Source organism: Aegilops tauschii, chromosome 2 (assembly GCF_002575655.3).
Source record: "Aegilops tauschii subsp. strangulata cultivar AL8/78 chromosome 2, Aet v6.0, whole genome shotgun sequence".
NCBI classification, from domain to species: Eukaryota; Viridiplantae; Streptophyta; class Magnoliopsida; order Poales; family Poaceae; genus Aegilops; species Aegilops tauschii.
Genome location: NC_053036.3, coordinates 105,729,451 through 105,749,533, shown reverse-complemented (window position 1 = coordinate 105,749,533; position 20,083 = coordinate 105,729,451). Strand labels below are relative to the sequence as shown.

At 48.0% G+C, this 20,083-nt stretch overlaps 1 protein-coding gene across 1 annotated transcript; it reads right to left on the bottom strand.

Moving 5' to 3' along the window:
• Nucleotides 1–11,615: 11,615 nt before the first annotated feature.
• On the bottom strand, nt 11,616–12,475 carry LOC109735312 (dirigent protein 5-like). The gene has a single exon (XM_020294519.4). The coding sequence runs from the start codon at nt 12,408–12,410 to the stop codon at nt 11,820–11,822; it is 591 nt and encodes a 196-aa protein (XP_020150108.1). The 5' UTR covers nt 12,411–12,475; the 3' UTR covers nt 11,616–11,819.
• Between the last annotated feature and the right edge of the window lie 7,608 nt (nt 12,476–20,083).

The following is a 20,083-nucleotide window of genomic DNA, read 5'->3' as shown; positions in this document are numbered from 1 at the left end:
TTCCCCTCGCTTTCTCCCTTGCTCTCTCTCACCGCGCCCGAACGCTGCCGTCGCCGCCACTCGCCATTGCCGCAGCCACCGTCTCCCCCTCGTCTCTCCGACACGCGCAGGAGCTCCGCCTCCTCGCTCTGAAGCTCTTCGCCGAGCCACGCAAGCCGGAGCGTCCCGTGGAGCCGTCGCCGTCGCCTTCTTCGCCTCCGGCCGCCGTGGATCCCCATCGCCGCTCCGTCGACTCCAGAGCTTCCCCCGAGCCGCTGAGCACGCACGCCGAACCTCCGTGAGCTCCCCTCCGTTTCCCCTCCGTTCCCGCGCTCGAATTCGCGCCGTAGCCGTGCTAGCCGACGTGCCCGCGAGCGCCTCGCCGCCGACCATGTCACCGTCGTGGCAAGGGCCACCACAGCTCGCCCCGAGCACCTCACCGTGCTCCTGGTGCCACGAGGGTGCCGCAGAGCCCCTCGGGTGGCCTCCCCGTGCACCGCAGCACTGCGCCCGCCTTGGCCGAACTCCGGCCACCGCCGCGAGCCTCGCTCCGGCGAGCTCCGACCACCCCACGGTCTTCCGCGTGTCCCACTAGATGCGCGCGAGCCTGGGCTTCGCATAGGTGGCCTCCGCGGCCCAAATGGTCACCGGAGCGACGAACCCGACGAGCTCCGCCGCGCTCGGCCTCGCCGGCGACTAACCGCCGGTCAACCCGGGTCAAACCGCACTAATTACCCCTCTAATCTACCCCCACTGACACTGACAATGGGCCCCAGCACCGCTAGATAATTTAGATTAACTAGAAAACCCCTCGGGTTAACATTGAGTCACTGACGTGTGGACCCCACATGTCAGGTTTGACTTGGTCAGCGCCGCTAACCCGCTGACGTCATGATGACGCAGTGCTGACGCAATAAACCTTTTTTTTCTGGATTTAAATTAAATCAGGAAATTCCAGAAAATTAGTAAAACTTCTAAAATTCATAGAAATTCAACCGTAGCTCAGATTTAAATAATTTATATATGAAAAATTATCAGAAAAATGCAATCTATCCATCTGTACTAGTTTCATGCATGACAAACCAACTTATACCTACTGTATAAGTGATAACATATAAATGGCATATATAAGGACTTAAATTAGAGTTGCATTTGAACCTTTGGTTCAAATGGATCTCCTCCAAGTTGATTGCTAAATGCATTGGCTCAATACATCACATATTCATGCCATATTCATGCATCATATTGTTGCATATGATTGTGTTTGACTGTCGACACCGTTCCCTCTCGATAGGTCCTGCTCCGGAGAGTGTTCCAGAGTACCTGTCTGAGGAGCAGTGCCACCCCGTTGATCTACCAGGCAAGCAAACCCCCTTTGTTCATTCCGATACAAACCTACTCTCTCGCTCCTGCTCTCTTTTACTGCATTAGGACAACAACGATTCAACTGCTACTTTATGCTGCGGTAGTTGAACCCATTCCTCTGCATGACCTGTCATTGCCACAGTAAATAGTTGAAACCCACTAGCATGTGTAGGAGTTGATTGAGCCATGTTGTGTTCCTACCATGCCTTGCCTTCTATTGCTTAGAGTTGTGTCAGGTCTGGTTCATTGGGAATGAATTGGAGTGTTACGATATGTTCTGGTGCCGAGAGTTAAGCGTGTGAACACGATTTGGTAAAGGTAGCGGTGAGAGGCCATGTAGGAGTACATGGTGGGTTGTCTCATTGGGACCGTCCTTAAGAACCGAGTTCTGTGTAAGTTGTCCAATGACTAGCTACTACCACACATTGGGCTCCGGGCGCTCCAAGCTCTCTCGACTTATTAACCGCCTTGATCTCTGTCCAGGAGTTGCAACTAGTTTCTGGTGTTTGTAGGTAGTGCTATTTTTCTACCGAGTGGCACCCGGCAGGGTGGGCTTGGGACAGACTAGGCACACGTGGCCCGGTGTACCGAGTGGCACCCGGATGGTGGGCTCGGGAACCCTGCACACATCGTTTGGGGCCGTGAGCGACACCCCGGCCGGATCTCCTTGCGGATGGAACCCAAATAGGCGATAAACCTGGACTAGAGTCTTGCGTGGTTAGTCAGGTCGTGGCCGACACCCTCGCCAGGCTTCCGCTTGAAGGTTGCCGAGGTACATGACGTGTACATGGCGGTAAGTGGCGAGAGCGTGTGTGACGCAGTACACCCCTGCAGGGTTATCATGATCTATTCGAATAGCCGTGTCCTCGGTTATGGACTTCTTGGATGCTTACGTGGTACATAGACAACTTGAAGTGGATACTCTAAAATGCTCAAGATAAGTGTGAGTGCTATGGATGGCTTCTCGTAGTGAGACGGGAATGAATCCATAGTAGTGTATTGAGGTGGTGATTAGTGGACTCGTGTGCGCCTTCTTACCTCAAAGAAGTTTCTTGTAGTCGTAGAACAGGATAGCCACTGAGTCAAAGCTGGCTTGCTGCAACTAAACCCCACACTACCTTCTTGATACAAATGCATGTATGATAGGATCTGATGTAAGTCTTGCTGAGTACCTTTGTACTCATGTTGCTTTATTTATGTTTTTGCAGCGGAGACTTCAGTCTTACTAGTAGCTCCGCTTGGACTTCGACGAGTAGCTTGTACCTCAGCTACGATCTTGAACCCTTGGGAGGGTCTTGTAGATAGTCAGGCTTCTCAGCCTTTTTCTTTTGTAGTTGTCTGTACTCAGACATGTAATGCTTCCGTTGCTTGTATGCTCTGAATGATGGGTCATGTGACCCCTGTTTGTACTTAATGCTATGTGGCTCTTCTGGGCCTTTTATCTATATGAGTTCGCGTTATGTTGTGATGCCATGTTGTACAGCACATACTTGCATGTTATGCGTACGTGTAACGTGTATTGCTATGTGTGGGATCCGACAATCTAGTTGTTTATCCTTGGCAGCCTCTCTTATGGGGAAATGTAGTCTAGTGCCTCCTTGAGCCATAGTAGTCCGCTACAGCCCGGTTCACCGGAGTCCTGCTAGCCCAGCACTACTGCTCTGGACACTTGACTGGCCGGCATGTGTTTCACATCGTTCCTGTGTCTGTCCCTTCGGGGAAATGTCACGCGGTGACATCCGGAGTCCTGCCTAGCCTGCTACAGCCCGGGTTCCCGGAGTCCTGTTAGCCCAGTGCTACAACCCGGATTCACACGCTGCTGACCGACACGTTCGATGTTGATTCATGTATGCCTGTCCCCATACGTTAGTGCCGCTTTGGGTTCACGACTAGCCATGTCGGCCCGGGTTCTCTGTCATATGGATGCTAGCGACATTGTCATATACGTGAGCCAAAAGGCGCAAACGGTCCCGGGCCATGGTAAGGCGACACCCGTGGGAGTACCGTGCGTGAGGCTCTCATTGACCGCAAGAGAGAAGAGTTCTGTAGTCTCACCCAGGGTAAGATGGCTGTTGATACTTACAGTAGAGAGTTTGAGAACCTCGCCCGCTATGCTACAGAAGAAGTGTCCACGGACGCTAAGAAGCAGGCTAGGTTCCGGAAGGGTCTCAACCCCAAGTTGCGTCGTGATCTCCACTTGCACCATTGCAATACATTCCAGGCTCTTGTGAACAAGGCCATTAATGCGGAGACAGCTCAGCTCACCTACGAGGAGTCTCGTAAGCACACCCGTGATTTGGTTTCTTCCTCTGGTTCTAGTTCTCATAAGCGCCGGATTTGGGTTCCGAACTCCGCTCTTCCACCTGGATATGCGCCGAGGCCATCTTATGTGGCACCTCACCCAGGCCAGCAGTATGCTCCACCCAGGCCTATTGGTAGACCGCTTGTCAATGCAGGTCCACATCCAACTTCAGGGACTTGCTTCACATGCGGGAAGCCAGGACACTATGCACGTGACTGCTCTCAAACTAACCATGCCCCACCCCTGTCTGAGAAGTCTGTTGGCAGTGGTAAGCCATCACGCAAGATGATCAGTGTCAAGTCAGCTCCCACTGAGCGTGGACGTGTGCATCACGCCTCAGCTAAAGACGCTCATGATGATCCGGATGTCGTTCTTGGTACACTCCTTGTCAATTGCCATCCAGCTTCGGTTCTATTCGATACTGGAGCATCTCACTCCTTCATCTCGGAGGGCTATGCCCGTTTGCACGACATGTCATTTTGTGATATGCCAACTCCACTTGAAATCCAAACTCCAGGGTCTAGATGGCAAACTACCAGAATAAGCCATGGTAATGAAATCCTTGTTGACAGACTTGTATTCCTTGCCTCACTTATAGCCCTCAAGTCCACAGATATTAACATCATCTTGGGTATGGACTGGATGACAGCTCATCATGCCAAGATTGATTGTTACACCAGGTCTGTTCAACTCACACACCCATCTGGCAGGTTAGTCACTGCTTCCACCAGAGTTGCAAAGCGTCAACTCTATTCTCTTAATGCCAGTCCTCTTCCAGACCTTGAAGATATCCCGGTAGTCCGTGACTTTCCGGATGTCTTTCCAGAAGAACTGCCAGGTATTCCACCTGACAGGGATGTAGAGTTTGTCATAGACCTTATCCCAGGAACCGCCCCAATTTCTAGGAGACCTTACAAGATGGCACCTTTAGAACTAGCTGAGCTTAAGAAACAACTTGATGAGTCCTTGCAAAAGGGTTTCATCCGACCTAGTTCTTCTCCCTGGGCTTGCCCCGTCCTCTTCGTCAAGAAGAAGGATGGTACGGACCGGATGGTTGTAGATTATCGTCCCGTTAATTTGGTCACGATAAAGAACAAGTATCCGCTCCCCAGGATCAACGACCTGTATGATCAACTCGCTGGATCCTCGGTCTTTTCCAAGATGGATTTGAGGTTAGGCTACCACCAAATCAAGATTAGAAACGGGGACATTCCTAAGACGGCTTTTGTCACTCGTTATGGCCAGTACGAGTACACCGTCATGTCTTTTGGTCTAACCAATGCTCCAGCTACCTTCTCCCGCTTGATGAACTCGATCTTCATGGAGTACTTAGATAAGTTCGTCGTGGTTTACCTCGATGATATCCTTATCTACTCGAAGAACGAGGAAGAGCATGCAGAACATCTTAGACTTGTGTTAGAAAAACTCAGAGAGAACCGCCTTTATGCCAAGTTCTCCAAGTGCGAATTTTGGTTGCCAGAAGTGACCTACCTAGGCCACGTGATCTCTGGTAAGGGCATTGCTGTCAATCCTGAGAGGGTTCAGGCCGTTCTTGATTGGACTCCACCTGAAACAGTTAAACAAGTTAGGAGTTTCCTTGGTCTAGCCAGTTATTGTCGCCGCTTCGTTGAAAACTTCTCCAAAGTAGCCAAAACCCTCACGGAACTTCTCAAGAAAGATAAAAAGTTTGAGTGGTCCCCACAGTGTGAATACAGTTTTCAGGAACTGAAAAGACGCCTGACTTCTGCTCCCATACTGGTGCCACCGGATTTCACTAAAGACTTTGTTATCTACTGCGACGCCTCACGACAGGGACTAGGCTGCATTCTTATGCAGGATCGTCATGTGATTGCCTATGCATCTCGACAGTTACATCCACATGAGGAGAATTATCCTACACATGATCTAGAGCTTGCAGCCGTAGTCTATGCACTTAAGACATGGCGACATTACCTTCTCGGTAAACGTTGCGAGATTTACACCGATCACCAGAGTCTCAAGTATATTTTCACCCAACCAGATTTGAACCTTAGGCAAAGACGTTGGTTGGAGTTGATCTCAGATTACGACTTAGGGATTACCTACACCCCAGGCAAGGGCAATGTCATGGCTGATGCGCTAAGTCGTAAGTCCTATTGCAACAATATTATGTTGCAGCAGGGCCAACCACTTCTCCATGAGGAATTCCGTAAGCTTAATCTTCATATTGCTCCTCACGGATTCCTTTCTACCTTGGTGGCGAAACCTACTCTTGTGGATCAGATCATCTCTGCTCAGAAGCAGGATACGGGAATTTCCCGGATCAAGAGAAACATTAATAAGGGAGTTGGTGGATGTTTCTCTATGGATGATCGAGGTGCTGTTTTCTTTGAGAATCGCTTGGTGGTTCCCAAGAATCAACATCTGCGACAATTGATCCTTAAGGAGGCACATGAATCCCCTCTCACGATTCATCCCGGTAGTACTAAGATGTATCAGGACCTACGCCAGAGGTTCTGGTGGACTAGAATGAAGAGAGAAATTGCTGAGTTCATAGCTAATTGTGACGTTTGTCGTCGCGTTAAGGCAGAGCATCAAAGACCTGCTGGCACCCTTCAACCTTTAGCCATTCCTGAGTGGAAATGGGATAAAGTTGGTATGGACTTCATCACCGGCTTTCCCAGGACCAAGAAAGGGAATAACGCTATCTTCGTAGTCATTGATCGTCTTTCCAAAGTGGCTCACTTCCTACCTGTTCGAGAGAGTATCACTGCTAGTCAGCTCGCTGACTTATATATTTCTCGAATAGTGTCACTTCATGGTGTTCCACTAGAGATCAATTCAGACCGTGGTAGTCTCTTCACTTCTCATTTCTGGGAGAGTTTCCAAACTGCCATGGGCACCCATCTTTCCTTCAGTACCGCTTTCCACCCTCAATCAAGTGGTCAGGTGGAAAGGGTCAACCAAATTCTCGAAGACATGCTTAGAGCTTGCGTTATCTCATTCGGTATGGATTGGGAGAAATGCCTACCTTTCGCCGAGTTTGCTTATAACAATAGCTATCAATCCAGTCTTAAGAAAGCTCCTTTCGAGATTCTGTATGGACGAAGATGTCGAACACCTTTGAACTGGTCAGAAACCGGTGAAAGACAATTCTTTGGACCGGACATGATCCAGGAAGCAGAAGAGCAAGTTCGCATCATTCGTGAGAATTTGAAAACAGCCCAATCTCGCCAAAAGAGCCAGTATGACCGTCGTCATAAGGAAGTGGCTTATGAAGTTGGCGACAAGGCTTACCTTCGGGTTACTCCTCTAAAGGGTACCCATCGATTCAGTATCAAGGGCAAGTTGGCTCCTCGTTACATTGGTCCTTTTCGCATTCTCGCTAAACGAGGAGAGGTTGCCTACCAGTTAGAACTACCCCCACATCTTTATCGAGTCCATGATGTCTTCCACGTCTCTCAACTCAGGCGTTGCTTCTCGGATCCCATCCGCGGAGTGGGCCATGAAACGCTTGATCTCCAAGATAACCTCACATACCGAGAGTACCCTATTCGCATTCTTGATCAAGCAGAGCGTGTCACCCGACGTCAGAACATCAAGTTTCTCAAGGTTCAGTGGTCTCATCATTCTGAGAGAGAAGCTACTTGGGAGCGAGAAGATCGTCTTCGACTGGAGTACCCCACCTTCTTTCCATCGACCCCTGAATCTCGGGACGAGATTCTTTCAAGTGGGGGCGAGTTGTCACATCCCTAGTTCTGGTATGACCTAGACTAGCTAGTCATGTGTGCATCATGTTTAAATTTCATTTTAAATTGAAATGGGGATCTGTGAAACCCTCAGAATCATTTCTGGAAATGACCCAAATAAAAATTGCTCCAAAAGGGTCCAAGAAAATGTTCATGTTGCTCTCTGAAAATATTGGACAGAGATAAAAATCAAACCAATATTTTCAGGAGCTCATAAATATTTATTTTGGGCATTTGGAATTAATGCAGTAATTATTTGCTTTCGATATATATTGCTATATATATATAAAATATTGTCCAAAAATTATGCCATTTGCTGAGGAGTTCTGGAATAATACCACTAGCCCCTACAAAAATTGGTATAAGAAAATAAAATGGTTTATCATTTTTATTAAACCAAACAAATGTCAGAAAAATAGAAAATAAACAAAAAGGGGAAAACCCTTACCTGGACTTACCTGGGCCACTTGCTGGCCTAGCTCTGTGCCGGCCCGGCTGACTGGCCCAGTGCCAGTCGTCGTTGTCCTCGTGCCAGACGGACAGGCGTGTGGCCGACGCGCGCGCACCGCCGTGCCGCCACGCCACCAGCCTGCCTGCCCTCTCCCCTGCTAGCGCGACGCGCTGGGCGACGTCGCGGGTGCCGTCCCGATCCGGTCGACCTCCTCGTTTTTCCCCTCGCTTTTGTCCCTTGCTCTCTTTCACCGCGCCCGAACGCTGCCGTCGCCGCCACTCGCCATTGCCGCAGCCACCGTCTCCCCCTCGTCTCTCCGACACGCGCAGGAGCTCCGCCTCCTCGCTCTGAAGCTCTCCGCCGAGCCACGCAAGCCGGAGCGTCCCGTGGAGCCGTCGCCGTCGCCTTCTTCGCCTCCGGCCGCCGTGGATCCCCATCGCCGCTCCGTCGACTCCAGAGCTTCCCCCGAGCCGCTGAGCACGCCCGCCGAACCTCCGTGAGCTCCCCTCCGTTTCCCCTCCGTTCCCGCGCTCGAATTCGCGCCGTAGCCGTGCTAGCCGACGTGCCCGCGAGCGCCTCGCCGCCGACCATGTCACCGTCGTGGCAAGGGCCACCACAGCTCGCCCCGAGCACCTCACCGTGCTCCTGGTGCCACGAGGGTGCCGCAGAGCCCCTCGGGTGGCCTCCCCGTGCACCGCAGCACTGCGCCCGCCTTGGCCGAACTCCGGCCACCGCCGCGAGCCTCGCTCCGGCGAGCTCCGACCACCCCACGGTCTTCCGCGTGTCCCACTGGATGCGCGCGAGCCTGGGCTTCGCGTAGGTGGCCTCCGCGGCCCAAATGGTCGCCGGAGCGACGAACCCGACGAGCTCCGCCGCGCTCGGCCTCGCCGGCGACTAACCGCCGGTCAACCCGGGTCAAACCGCACTAATTACCCCTCTAATCTACCCCCACTGACACTGACAATGGGCCCCAGCACCGCTAGATAATTTAGATTAACTAGAAAACCCCTCGGGTTAACATTGAGTCACTGACGTGTGGACCCCACACGTCAGGTTTGACTTGGTCAGCGCCGCTAACCCGCTGACGTCATGATGACGCAGTGCTGACGCAATAAACCTTTTTTTTTTGGATTTAAATTAAATCAGGAAATTCCAGAAAATTAGTAAAACTTCTAAAATTCATAGAAATTCAACCGTAGCTCAGATTTAAATAATTTATATATGAAAAATTATCAGAAAAATGCAATCTATCCATCTGTACTAGTTTCATGCATGACAAACCAACTTATACCTACTGTATAAGTGATAACATATAAATGGCATATATAAGGACTTAAATTAGAGTTGCATTTGAACCTTTGGTTCAAATGGATCTCCTCCAAGTTGATTGCTAAATGCATTGGCTCAATACATCACATATTCATGCCATATTCATGCATCATATTGTTGCATATGATTGTGTTTGACTGTCGACACCGTTCCCTCTCGATAGGTCCTGCTCCGGAGAGTGTTCCAGAGTACCTGTCTGAGGAGCAGTGCCACCCCGTTGATCTACCAGGCAAGCAAACCCCCTTTGTTCATTCCGATACAAACCTACTCTCTCGCTCCTGCTCTCTTTTACTGCATTAGGACAACAACGATTCAACTGCTACTTTATGCTGCGGTAGTTGAACCCATTCCTCTGCATGACCTGTCATTGCCACAGTAAATAGTTGAAACCCACTAGCATGTGTAGGAGTTGATTGAGCCATGTTGTGTTCCTACCATGCCTTGCCTGCTATTGCTTAGAGTTGTGTCAGGTCTGGTTCATTGGGAATGAATTGGAGTGTTACGATATGTTCTGGTGCCGAGAGTTAAGCGTGTGAACACGATTTGGTAAAGGTAGCGGTGAGAGGCCATGTAGGAGTACATGGTGGGTTGTCTCATTGGGACCGTCCTTAAGAACCGAGTTCTGTGTAAGTTGTCCAATGACTAGCTACTACCACACATTGGGCTCCGGGCGCTCCAAGCTCTCTCGACTTATTAACCGCCTTGATCTCTGTCCAGGAGTTGCAACTAGTTTCTGGTGTTTGTAGGTAGTGCTATTTTTCTACCGAGTGGCACCCGGCAGGGTGGGCTTGGGACAGACTAGGCACACGTGGCCCGGTGTACCGAGTGGCACCCGGATGGTGGGCTCGGGAACCCTGCACACATCGTTTGGGGCCGTGAGCGACACCCCGGCCGGATCTCCTTGCGGATGGAACCCAAATAGGCGATAAACCTGGACTAGAGTCTTGCGTGGTTAGTCAGGTCGTGGCCGACACCCTCGCCAGGCTTCCGCTTGAAGGTTGCCGAGGTACATGACGTGTACATGGCGGTAAGTGGCGAGAGCGTGTGTGACGCAGTACACCCCTGCAGGGTTATCATGATCTATTCGAATAGCCGTGTCCTCGGTTATGGACTTCTTGGATGCTTACGTGGTACATAGACAACTTGAAGTGGATACTCTAAAATGCTCAAGATAAGTGTGAGTGCTATGGATGGCTTCTCGTAGTGAGACGGGAATGAATCCATAGTAGTGTATTGAGGTGGTGATTAGTGGACTCGTGTCCGCCTTCTTACCTCAAAGAAGTTTCTCGTAGTCGTAGAACAGGATAGCCACTGAGTCAAAGCTGGCTTGCTGCAACTAAACCCCACACTACCTTCTTGATACAAATGCATGTATGATAGGATCTGATGTAAGTCTTGCTGAGTACCTTTGTACTCATGTTGCTTTATTTATGTTTTTGCAGCGGAGACTTCAGTCTTACTAGTAGCTCCGCTTGGACTTCGACGAGTAGCTTGTACCTCAGCTACGATCTTGAACCCTTGGGAGGGTCTTGTAGATAGTCAGGCTTCTCAGCCTTTTTCTTTTGTAGTTGTCTGTACTCAGACATGTAATGCTTCCGTTGCTTGTATGCTCTGAATGATGGGTCATGTGACCCCTGTTTGTACTTAATGCTATGTGGCTCTTCTGGGCCTTTTATCTATATGAGTTCGCGTTATGTTGTGATGCCATGTTGTACAGCACATACTTGCATGTTATGCGTACGTGTAACGTGTATTGCTATGTGTGGGATCCGACAATCTAGTTGTATATCCTTGGCAGCCTCTCTTATGGGGAAATGTAGTCTAGTGCCTCCTTGAGCCATAGTAGTCCGCTACAGCCCGGTTCACCGGAGTCCTGCTAGCCCAGCACTACTGCTCTGGACACTTGACTGGCCGGCATGTGTTTCACATCGTTCCTGTGTCTGTCCCTTCGGGGAAATGTCACGCGGTGACATCCGGAGTCCTGCCTAGCCTACTACAGCCCGGGTTCCCGGAGTCCTGTTAGCCCAGTGCTACAGCCCGGATTCACACGCTGCTGACCGACACGTTCGATGTTGATTCATGTATGCCTGTCCCCATACGTTAGTGCCGCTTTGGGTTCACGACTAGCCATGTCGGCCCGGGTTCTCTGTCATATGGATGCTAGCGACATTGTCATATACGTGAGCCAAAAGGCGCAAACGGTCCCGGGCCATGGTAAGGCGACACCCGTGGGAGTACCGTGCGTGAGGCTGCAAAGTGATATGAGGTGTTACAGGCTAGATCGGTGTGACTTAGAATCGGGGTCCCGACACCTAACCTAGTACTTAGCGGCACGTGCACGAAGACTTCCTGTCAGTCATCGACTGTAAGGGAGTAGAGACAGCGGCGCGTCGGCGACTCGTTCTGACGGCAATAGTGATTGTGCGGTGGTCTCATAATCTTAATGTAATTTTATTATATTTGAGATGCTTTGTACTTTCAATGAACTTTTATATATTGTAGATCCTTCAAAAACAGAATAAACATACAGTGAAGTCAAACTTGGGGAATGACACACATAGGCCTCTGCATGCAACTCTCTACACCACACCAAACACCGTAGCAGCAGCACATCACTCCTTATTGGCACACGCTCGCAGATATATATCCCACCTTCTTGCCGACATCAGACATAGCACTCGTAGAGTTTGATGTCCATCTGCAGGCGGAAGTAGTACAAGCCCTCCATGGCGTCGGTGCGGAGCGTGGCGATGCCGCGCGCCATGAAGAAGTCGCCGGTGCCGCCCACGACGGAGATGTCCCGCGTTCTCTCGCCCATGAGGTCGGCGCCCATGAGGTTGAGGGTGCCCTTGTACGCCGTGGAGTTGAACACGAGTGAGAAAGCGAACCACGAGTTCAAGGACCCTTTCTTGTCGTAGAAGTAGAACCCCTGCGCGCGCGCCGTGGGCAGCTCATTTCCAACGGGCAGCGCCTTCCTTTTGGTCATGGGGTCGTCGAACACCACCAGCATGCCGAAGTAGGTGCTATTGCTCAGCGCCGTCGGCTCCGTGGCCGCTGCCGACGTGGCGTTCGCCGTGTTGTTGCCGCCGTCGTAGAGGATGTCGTGGTAGTAGAGCGTCATCTTCTTGCACGGCTCGTCGTTGGCGCTGGAGACGAGCTTCCTCCTGCCGTGGGCGGCGCCCGCCAAGCCGAGCAGAAACACCGCGACGACCACTACGGTCAGCGACAGCTTGGAAGATGCCGCGAGGCCTTGCATTGTTGTCAGTGCAACTCTTGCTGAGTGTATATGTTATGCCAGAAGTGTGCAGCTAACTGTGCAGCTCCTGTTGTTGTGGTGTTGAGAACTCGACTTGCGCATGCTATATATACATGGAGGTGAGTGTGTGGGTGGATCATGTTCAAATCTCTTGTAGGAATACACTAACTTGCTGTACTAACTAGTCTCCCTCCGTTCCAAATTACTCGTCACAGAAATGGATGTATCTAGAACTATAGAACTAAAATACATCTAGATACATTCATACCTGCGACAAGTAATTCGGAACGGAGGAAGTATAATATAAGACATTTTTGCAAACTATACACAAATTTGCTGTACTAGCTATAGTCTTCCTTCGTCACATAATATAAGACGTTTTTGCAAGCAGCTTGGGACGAAGTAGTAGCAACTACTCGTCTAGATAACAAACCCTATTACAGTTATATATTATTATATCTTAATAATGGATAAAGTTAGTTGATTCACCTAAAATGGAAGCAACGGTGGGTACGCCATAGGGACCGATATGGACTCCCTGTACAAAGTACACAGTTAGTGGTGGCTTTGATAGTACTGTAGTCCTACAGAGTGCCCTATCCGCGGTAGCTAGACACTGTTGATCGACACAGGCTGCTACGGCATCTTATACTTACAAAAAAAGCAACCAACTAGGCCCCGTGCTTTTCCAAAACTAGACGCACGATCTTGGAAAAACTGACTCTTTGACAACTCTTAACGTTTAGTAGTGTATTTTAGGGTATAACTGATAAAGATGTCCGTGTGTTGCGATGGAAGAAATAAACTAGCACACCCCTAACAAGTCATCTGTGTTGTCACTTCTCCTCTTTGTCATCATCGTTGATGGTGGTCACCCGTCTACCTATTTACGACAAATGTGATCAATCCCTAGGTGGTGAGCTTGGTCATCACATTCTACCATGCCGATGTCTCGAGCCCCTTCCTGCATTGACTTGTAATTCCTTGTGCGTTGCAACTGCCACATTCATCTTCACGTGGTTGAACATCAATCATGTCTTGGCATATCAGGCGATGCATTTCCTTATTGACTGCATACAATAATAATTCTTAATGCAAATTGTGTTATGGTGTGAGGCTTTCAACCTCTTGACTGAATATAAGTTGCATATACTTCACCGTCGCTACCGTTCACCTTCTTCATCTCTACCATGAACTTGGGCATGTTTCCGAAAGCGAACTATATTGTGTTCTTCCGCCTTACCCATCGATCCATAGTTTAAAAAATGAACGGTGAGCATCCCTAACTTATATATGCCTGATGTCAACACTGATTCTCCAACACTATAATTTTGGTCTTGTCGCACCAGGCTCTCACATACATAGGAATCATTATTATTACATGATGATAACTCCATGACAAAGCAATGTGAGAGTAAACTTATTGTTCTAACCATCAAGTATGAAAAAAGCGACCACACGGTAAGCGTGGTAAAAGCAGTTTCAAACCGACAAAAAATGCATGAAAAAAGTGAAAATTAATATTCACGTGGTTCATTCCCATTGGCTGCAAATCAATCAATTGCTAACTTTGCTTTCACATCTCCAGAAAAGAAAGTTGACTTTCACAGTACCCTAAATAATTCATATCATTGCTATAGTATATATAAACATGGCCAAGCATAAAAGCATTATGTGCATGTGCGATGAACCCCTATTTAATGGGTCCTCTCTCTCATCAGAGATAGACCATGGAATTTATTCGTTTTTCTAATTCCTTCCTCTTATTTCCTTCTTCTATAATTCCTTTCTTTCCTGCCAAATTTGTTCCCTCTTTTAATTTTTAGCTCATAGAATTTATTTAATAGCAGTTTTCTTGAGGCAGCACTGATTTTTTTTATTTGCGCCCAGTAACATAAATATGGCCCAATATCAGCACCGAACAATTTTTTCAGAGCCCAATAACAAAATAAAAAATTATTAAAATAGTACAACCTCGGATAGTAAAAAATCTCATAGAAGAAAATGGGTGAACGGATGAAACAATCGAAGAAACACACCTTTACTTTATTATTATTAAAATAAAAATAAAAATAAAAATAAAAAATAGTAATAATATTAGTAATCAGTAATCAATATAGTATTAGTATTAGATTAGTATTAGTATATCATTATTAGTATTAGTAGGTATAGATATAGATGGTTGTGTGCATGAGCCGATGCAGATGCAAAGGCTGGGGTTTGCCCCCCTTTTCAAAAAATAAAATAAAATACTGAAGGTACAAATAGAATTTCATAACCCCGCAAAACAAATTCATAAATAAACAGAATAAAAGCACCATACAATTAAAGCTCTTGTGGGCATACAACATACACGAATAACACGCAATCCACATGCCCATGCATGCAACTCATCACGCAAGCAAAAACAACAGCGGCACATCACCCTTCAATACTGATAGGTACACGCGTACGTGCGTGTTATAACCATCTTGAATTCTTGATAACCTGACAGATCATCAGACGTAGCACTCGTAGAGCTTGATGTCCATCTTGAGGCGGAAGTAGAAGTAGCCCTCGGTAATGAGCCATTGCGATCCTGCGTAAACGTTTTTTCCGTAAGAGGCGACTCACCAAGCGACTAGGGCTTCGGCTGGTCAGCCGCCGGCCGCCTCCTCCGCGCGGTGGCCGGCGTGGTTGCTATCCCAGGGCGGCGCTTTGGAGCGTCGTCGCTGGTCTCCTTCTCCAACACGAGTTGCATGGCTGATGAGGATGGGCTGGTGTAGCTTTTCTTCCCTGTCTATCTAGTTCGGATCTGCAGCTTGCTCATGGATTTTTTGAGGTTTTGAGACTGTGCTCATAACCCTCCCTGGAGGGGGCTCCGTCTCCAATTTGCCGTCCCCTAGCAAATAAAAGCTAGGGTTTTCTGTCCTCCGGCGGCGCCGCCGACCGAGAGTTTTTTCATCGCTTCACTGCCATGAAGATATTAGCATGGAACTGTCACGGGCTCGGAAACGCCCAGGCAGTTCGAGCTTTGCTGGATGTCCAGCGAAGAACCAATCCTGATGTGATGTTTTTGTCGGAGACTCACTTAGATAGCTATCCGGCTGAATGCTTGAGGAAGAGGACGAAGATGGACCAGAAATTTGTGTGCATAAGTGACGGAAGGAAAGGTGGTTTACTGTTGATGTGGAAAAAGGAAGTGTCTATTCATCGTCTCGCTTTGGATCCTATGTTCATTGATGTAAGAATAATGGATGCGGATGCTAGAGAATGGCGTCTCACTGGCATGCATGGAGAGTTTAGATGGGAGAACAAACATAAAACTTGGGACCGCATAAGACAGCTCCAGCATAGTTATGATCTGCCGTGGCTTCTAATTGGTGATCTTAATGAGATACAATTTTTGCATGAGAAAGAGGGGGGTAATCCGAGACCCCAGCAGTACATGCAGGCCTTCCAACAAGTTATTGATGACTGTAATTTGTGTGACATGGGTTTTGTGGGAGACCCATTTACCTGGCGAAGAGGAAGGATCAGAGAAAGACTCGAAAGAGGATTAGTAAATGAGGCTTGGTCAAGATTGTTCCCACAGGCGGCATTAGAGAACTTGGAATTTAACCATTCAGACCACCGGCCATTGTTAGTTAACACGGAGTATTATTCCCAGCCGGTTGCAGGTGGAAGTGGCCAACAGAAAAAGTTTGAAGCTCGCTGGTTACGGGAAGAGAAGTTTAATGAGACGGTACTAGAGGCTTGGGCGAAGGTTGGCTCTGATCCAATGGCAACAAATATTTATAAAAAGCTTAATATGATGCACACCCAGTTTCATGATTGGGACCAGCGGGTCTTAAAAAAACAAAAAAGCGTTTGCGTAAAGCTCAGCGAGACATGGAAAAAGTATTGTCCGGGCCGATGAATGCGGAAAATGAGGAGAAAAAGAAAGAGCTGGAAGAACTAATAGAATACTTATTGGAATTAGAGGAGATCCAAGCAAGGCAGATTTCACGGGCGACCTGGCTAACTAGCAGTGACCGGAATACCGCGTTCTTTCAGGCGTTCGCATCTGATAGAAGGAAAAGAAATTTCATCAAGAAACTTAAAAGTGAAGGTGGAAATTGGTTACACTAGTAGGAAAAGGGGCTTTTACCCCGGTTCATAAGGGCCTTTAGTCCCGGTTCTGGAACCGGGACTAAAGGGTCGTTACTAATGCCCTAGCCCTTTAGTCCCGGTTCTTACACGAACCGGGACTAAAGGCCGTCCACGTGGCCGGTGCGGGGAGCCCAGGCAGGAGGGCCTTTGGTCCCGGTTGGTGCCACCAACCGGGACCAATAGGCATCCACGCGTCAGCCCCTAGCAGGAGCTGAGGTTTTTGTTTTTTTTGAAAGGGGGTGGTTTTGGGGTTTTGGGGGGTTAATTTAGGTGTTTCATATATTGTGTTAGCTAGCTAATTAATAGAGAGAAGTGTCCTCTCTTATCTCCGTGCTTGGTCGACGCTACGTACTATATACGTATGGAGAGGAGTAGACACGCTAGCTAGTAATCAAATGAAGGAAACAGAAGATCGTCATGAACATATGCAGACAGAGAGAAGTGATATCGACCACCTCTCCTTCTCCGAGATATTGGTCGAACAACAAGTTCTCGTATATCTATCCGACACTACCGGCTACATATATACAATAATTATCTCTTACAATACAATCTCCTAATTATATTGTAGGAACACAGGGTCCACATAGTATTCTCCGTTTTCAGCGATCACGTGGTCAAGGAAGAATGCCGCCAATTCCTCTTGAATTCCTCGCATACGATCTTCTGCTAGGAGTTGATCCCGCTTCCGAAAAATCTAATTTGAAGAAGGGGGTCAATACATATATATATATGAATAAATGAAACTCAACACAAATGATGGTAATAAAATAAAATTGTGAATATTATTGCTTACGCACTTCATATTGTTCTTCAGTGTAGCCCCGCTCACAGGTATGATAGCGGATGGACTCGCAAACGTAGTATCCACAGTAATTATTCCCGGGTTGCTGCCACAACCACTTTACAAGAAATAGAGGTCAATCAAACTGATAAGCAAGCATGCTAAATGGTATTGATCAAACTAGCGCTTGAATCACTAGGAGATGCGCGGAACATGCTACTATAGTACTTACTTTCGGGTGTCTAAATTGCAGCTGGTTCGGCAGTCCCGGGGCTTTCGGGTGTCTAGAGCACCACAAAGCCCTCCCCTCGCCGGCCAGAGAAAAACAGAGCACTGGAGTGCTCTGCTCGCGGGCGAGGGGTATATATAGGCACCTCATTGGTCCCGGTTCGTGGCATGAACCGGTACTAAATCCGGGCCTTCTGTCCCGGTTCATGCCAAGAACCGAGACAAATGGTTGTGGGCCAGGAGCGAGGACCATTAGTCCCGGTTCGTGGCTCGAACCGGGACAAATGGTTCCATACGAACCGGGACCAATGCCCACGAGGCCCCGGCCGGCCCCCTGGGCTCATGAACCGGGACGACTGCCCCCATGGGTCCCGGTTCGTGACTGAACCGGGGCTAATGTGAAAACTGCCCTGTGACCTATGCCCTGTTTTCTACTAGTGTTAGAAGGTAACACAGCCCTTAATCCCCATGTCCAGAATTATTTTTCTAACCTTTTCACACAAGAAGTGCAGCAAACAAGTCCGGAAGTGCTAGCTAAAGTGCAACCGAAAGTCACAAATCAAATGGATGATATGTTGATGGCACCTTTCACCGCAGAAGATGTTCGCAAGGCTGTTTATAATATTGGAGATTTGAAGGCACCCGGGCCTGATGAATTGCATGCTATATTTTTCAAAAAGTATTGGCATATTCTTGGAGAGGAAATAACTCAGGAGGTACTGGTTGCAATAATTTCTAGGAAAATTCCGGATGAGTGGAATGATACAACAATTGTCATGATCCCCAAGGTTGAATCCTCTGAACTAGTTACTCAGTTTCGTCCTATTAGCTTATGCAATGTCCTTTATAAAATTGTTTCAAAGATGTTAGCACTACGCTTGAAAAACATTCTGCCGGAAATTATATCCCCAACGCAAAGTGCTTTTGTCCCGGGTAGAATGATTACGGATAACATCTTGATAGCATATGAATGTATTCATAAGATCAAAAACAAGAGGTCGGGCAAAACGGGATTATGTGCGGTTAAGCTTGACATGCACAAAGCATATGACCTAGTTGAATGGAATTTTCTGGGGGATATGATGCACAAAACTCGGCTTTCATGAGCATTGGATTGATATGATGATGGCGTGCGTCAACTCAGTGAGGTATACAATTCTCAGGAAACAGATATTTTTACTCCTACTAGGGGGATTAGGCAGGGGGGTCCCCTCTCCCCTTACCTCTTTCTCCTTTGTGCGGAAGGGCTTTCTAGTCTATTGCAGTTTGAAGAAGAGGCTGGTGGCATTGAGGGAATTAGAGTGTGCGGAAATGCACCATCGGTATCACACCTTTTATTTGCTGACGACTCTCTAATTCTCATGAGCGCAGATGTTCTAAATGCAGCTTCCTTACAGCATGTGCTAGATTCCTACTGCCAAAGTTCAGGTCAAATGGTGAGTCTATCAGAATCAAGTATATTTTTTAGTCCTAATACACCTGTGGTATCTAGGACTGAAATTTGCCAGTTGCTTCATATTGATACGGAGGCTCTATCTGATAAATATCTTGGCCTGCCAGCCATGGTGGGGGCGGATAGGAGCGATTATTTCAGACACTTTTGTGAAAGGATAAAGGAAAGACTCAGGGGATGGATGGAGAAGCAGCTGTCCGTTGGCGGTAAGGAAATTCTATTAAAGTCTGTGGCTCAGGCTATCCCAGTTTTTGCTATGTCAGTATTTAGCTTACCTTTGGGTATTTGTAAGGAGATCACAAATTTAATTGCTCAGTTCTGGTGGGGTGATGATGAGGAACATAGGAAGATGCATTGGTTCTCTTGGTGGAAACTGTGCTATCCAAAAAATGAGGGGGGTATGGGATTCAGGGACCTCCAATCTTTAATCTTGCGATGCTCGCAAAACAAAGTTGGAGACTTATTACTAATCCAGACTCCCTTTGTGCGAGAGTTCTTAAGGCCAAGTATTTCCCTAATGGAACCCTTCTGCAGGCTACTCCAAAGAATGGTTCTTCTTTCACCTGGCAGAGTATACTGAAGGGACTTGAAACTTTTAAGCTTGGCTATATCTGGAGGATCGGAACTGGCGAGATGGTCAATATTTGGAATGACCCATGGGTCCCAGCTAGTCCGAATAGAAGAATTATCACTGTCAGAGGACAAACGATTGTGGCACGGGTTAGTGAATTGATAGACCCTATAACAGGTACGTGGGATGAGGAGTTAATCAGGTCTATATTCATACCGGTAGATGTTCGCAGAATCATGCAAAATTCCTGTTAATCTTCAAGCCTTTGAAGACTTCATTGCATGGCATCCAGACCGAAAGGGACTATTCACAGTTCGATTAGCATATCATGTTCAGTGGATACAAAAATACAGGGCCCATGCAAACACTATGGCGCAGCCAGGAGGGTCCCAAATCCCGGCTATATGGAGTTCTCTATGGAAATTACAAATCCCACGTAAAGTCCAAATATTTTGTTGGCGGGTCCTGCATGGAATTATCCCTTTAAAAGCTATACTTACTAATAG

What these genes read in the sequence shown, in the direction of transcription:
- LOC109735312 (XM_020294519.4), bottom strand. Translation starts at nt 12,410, where the DNA reads ATGCAAGGCCTCGCGGCATCTTCCAAGCTGTCGCTGACCGTAGTGGTC.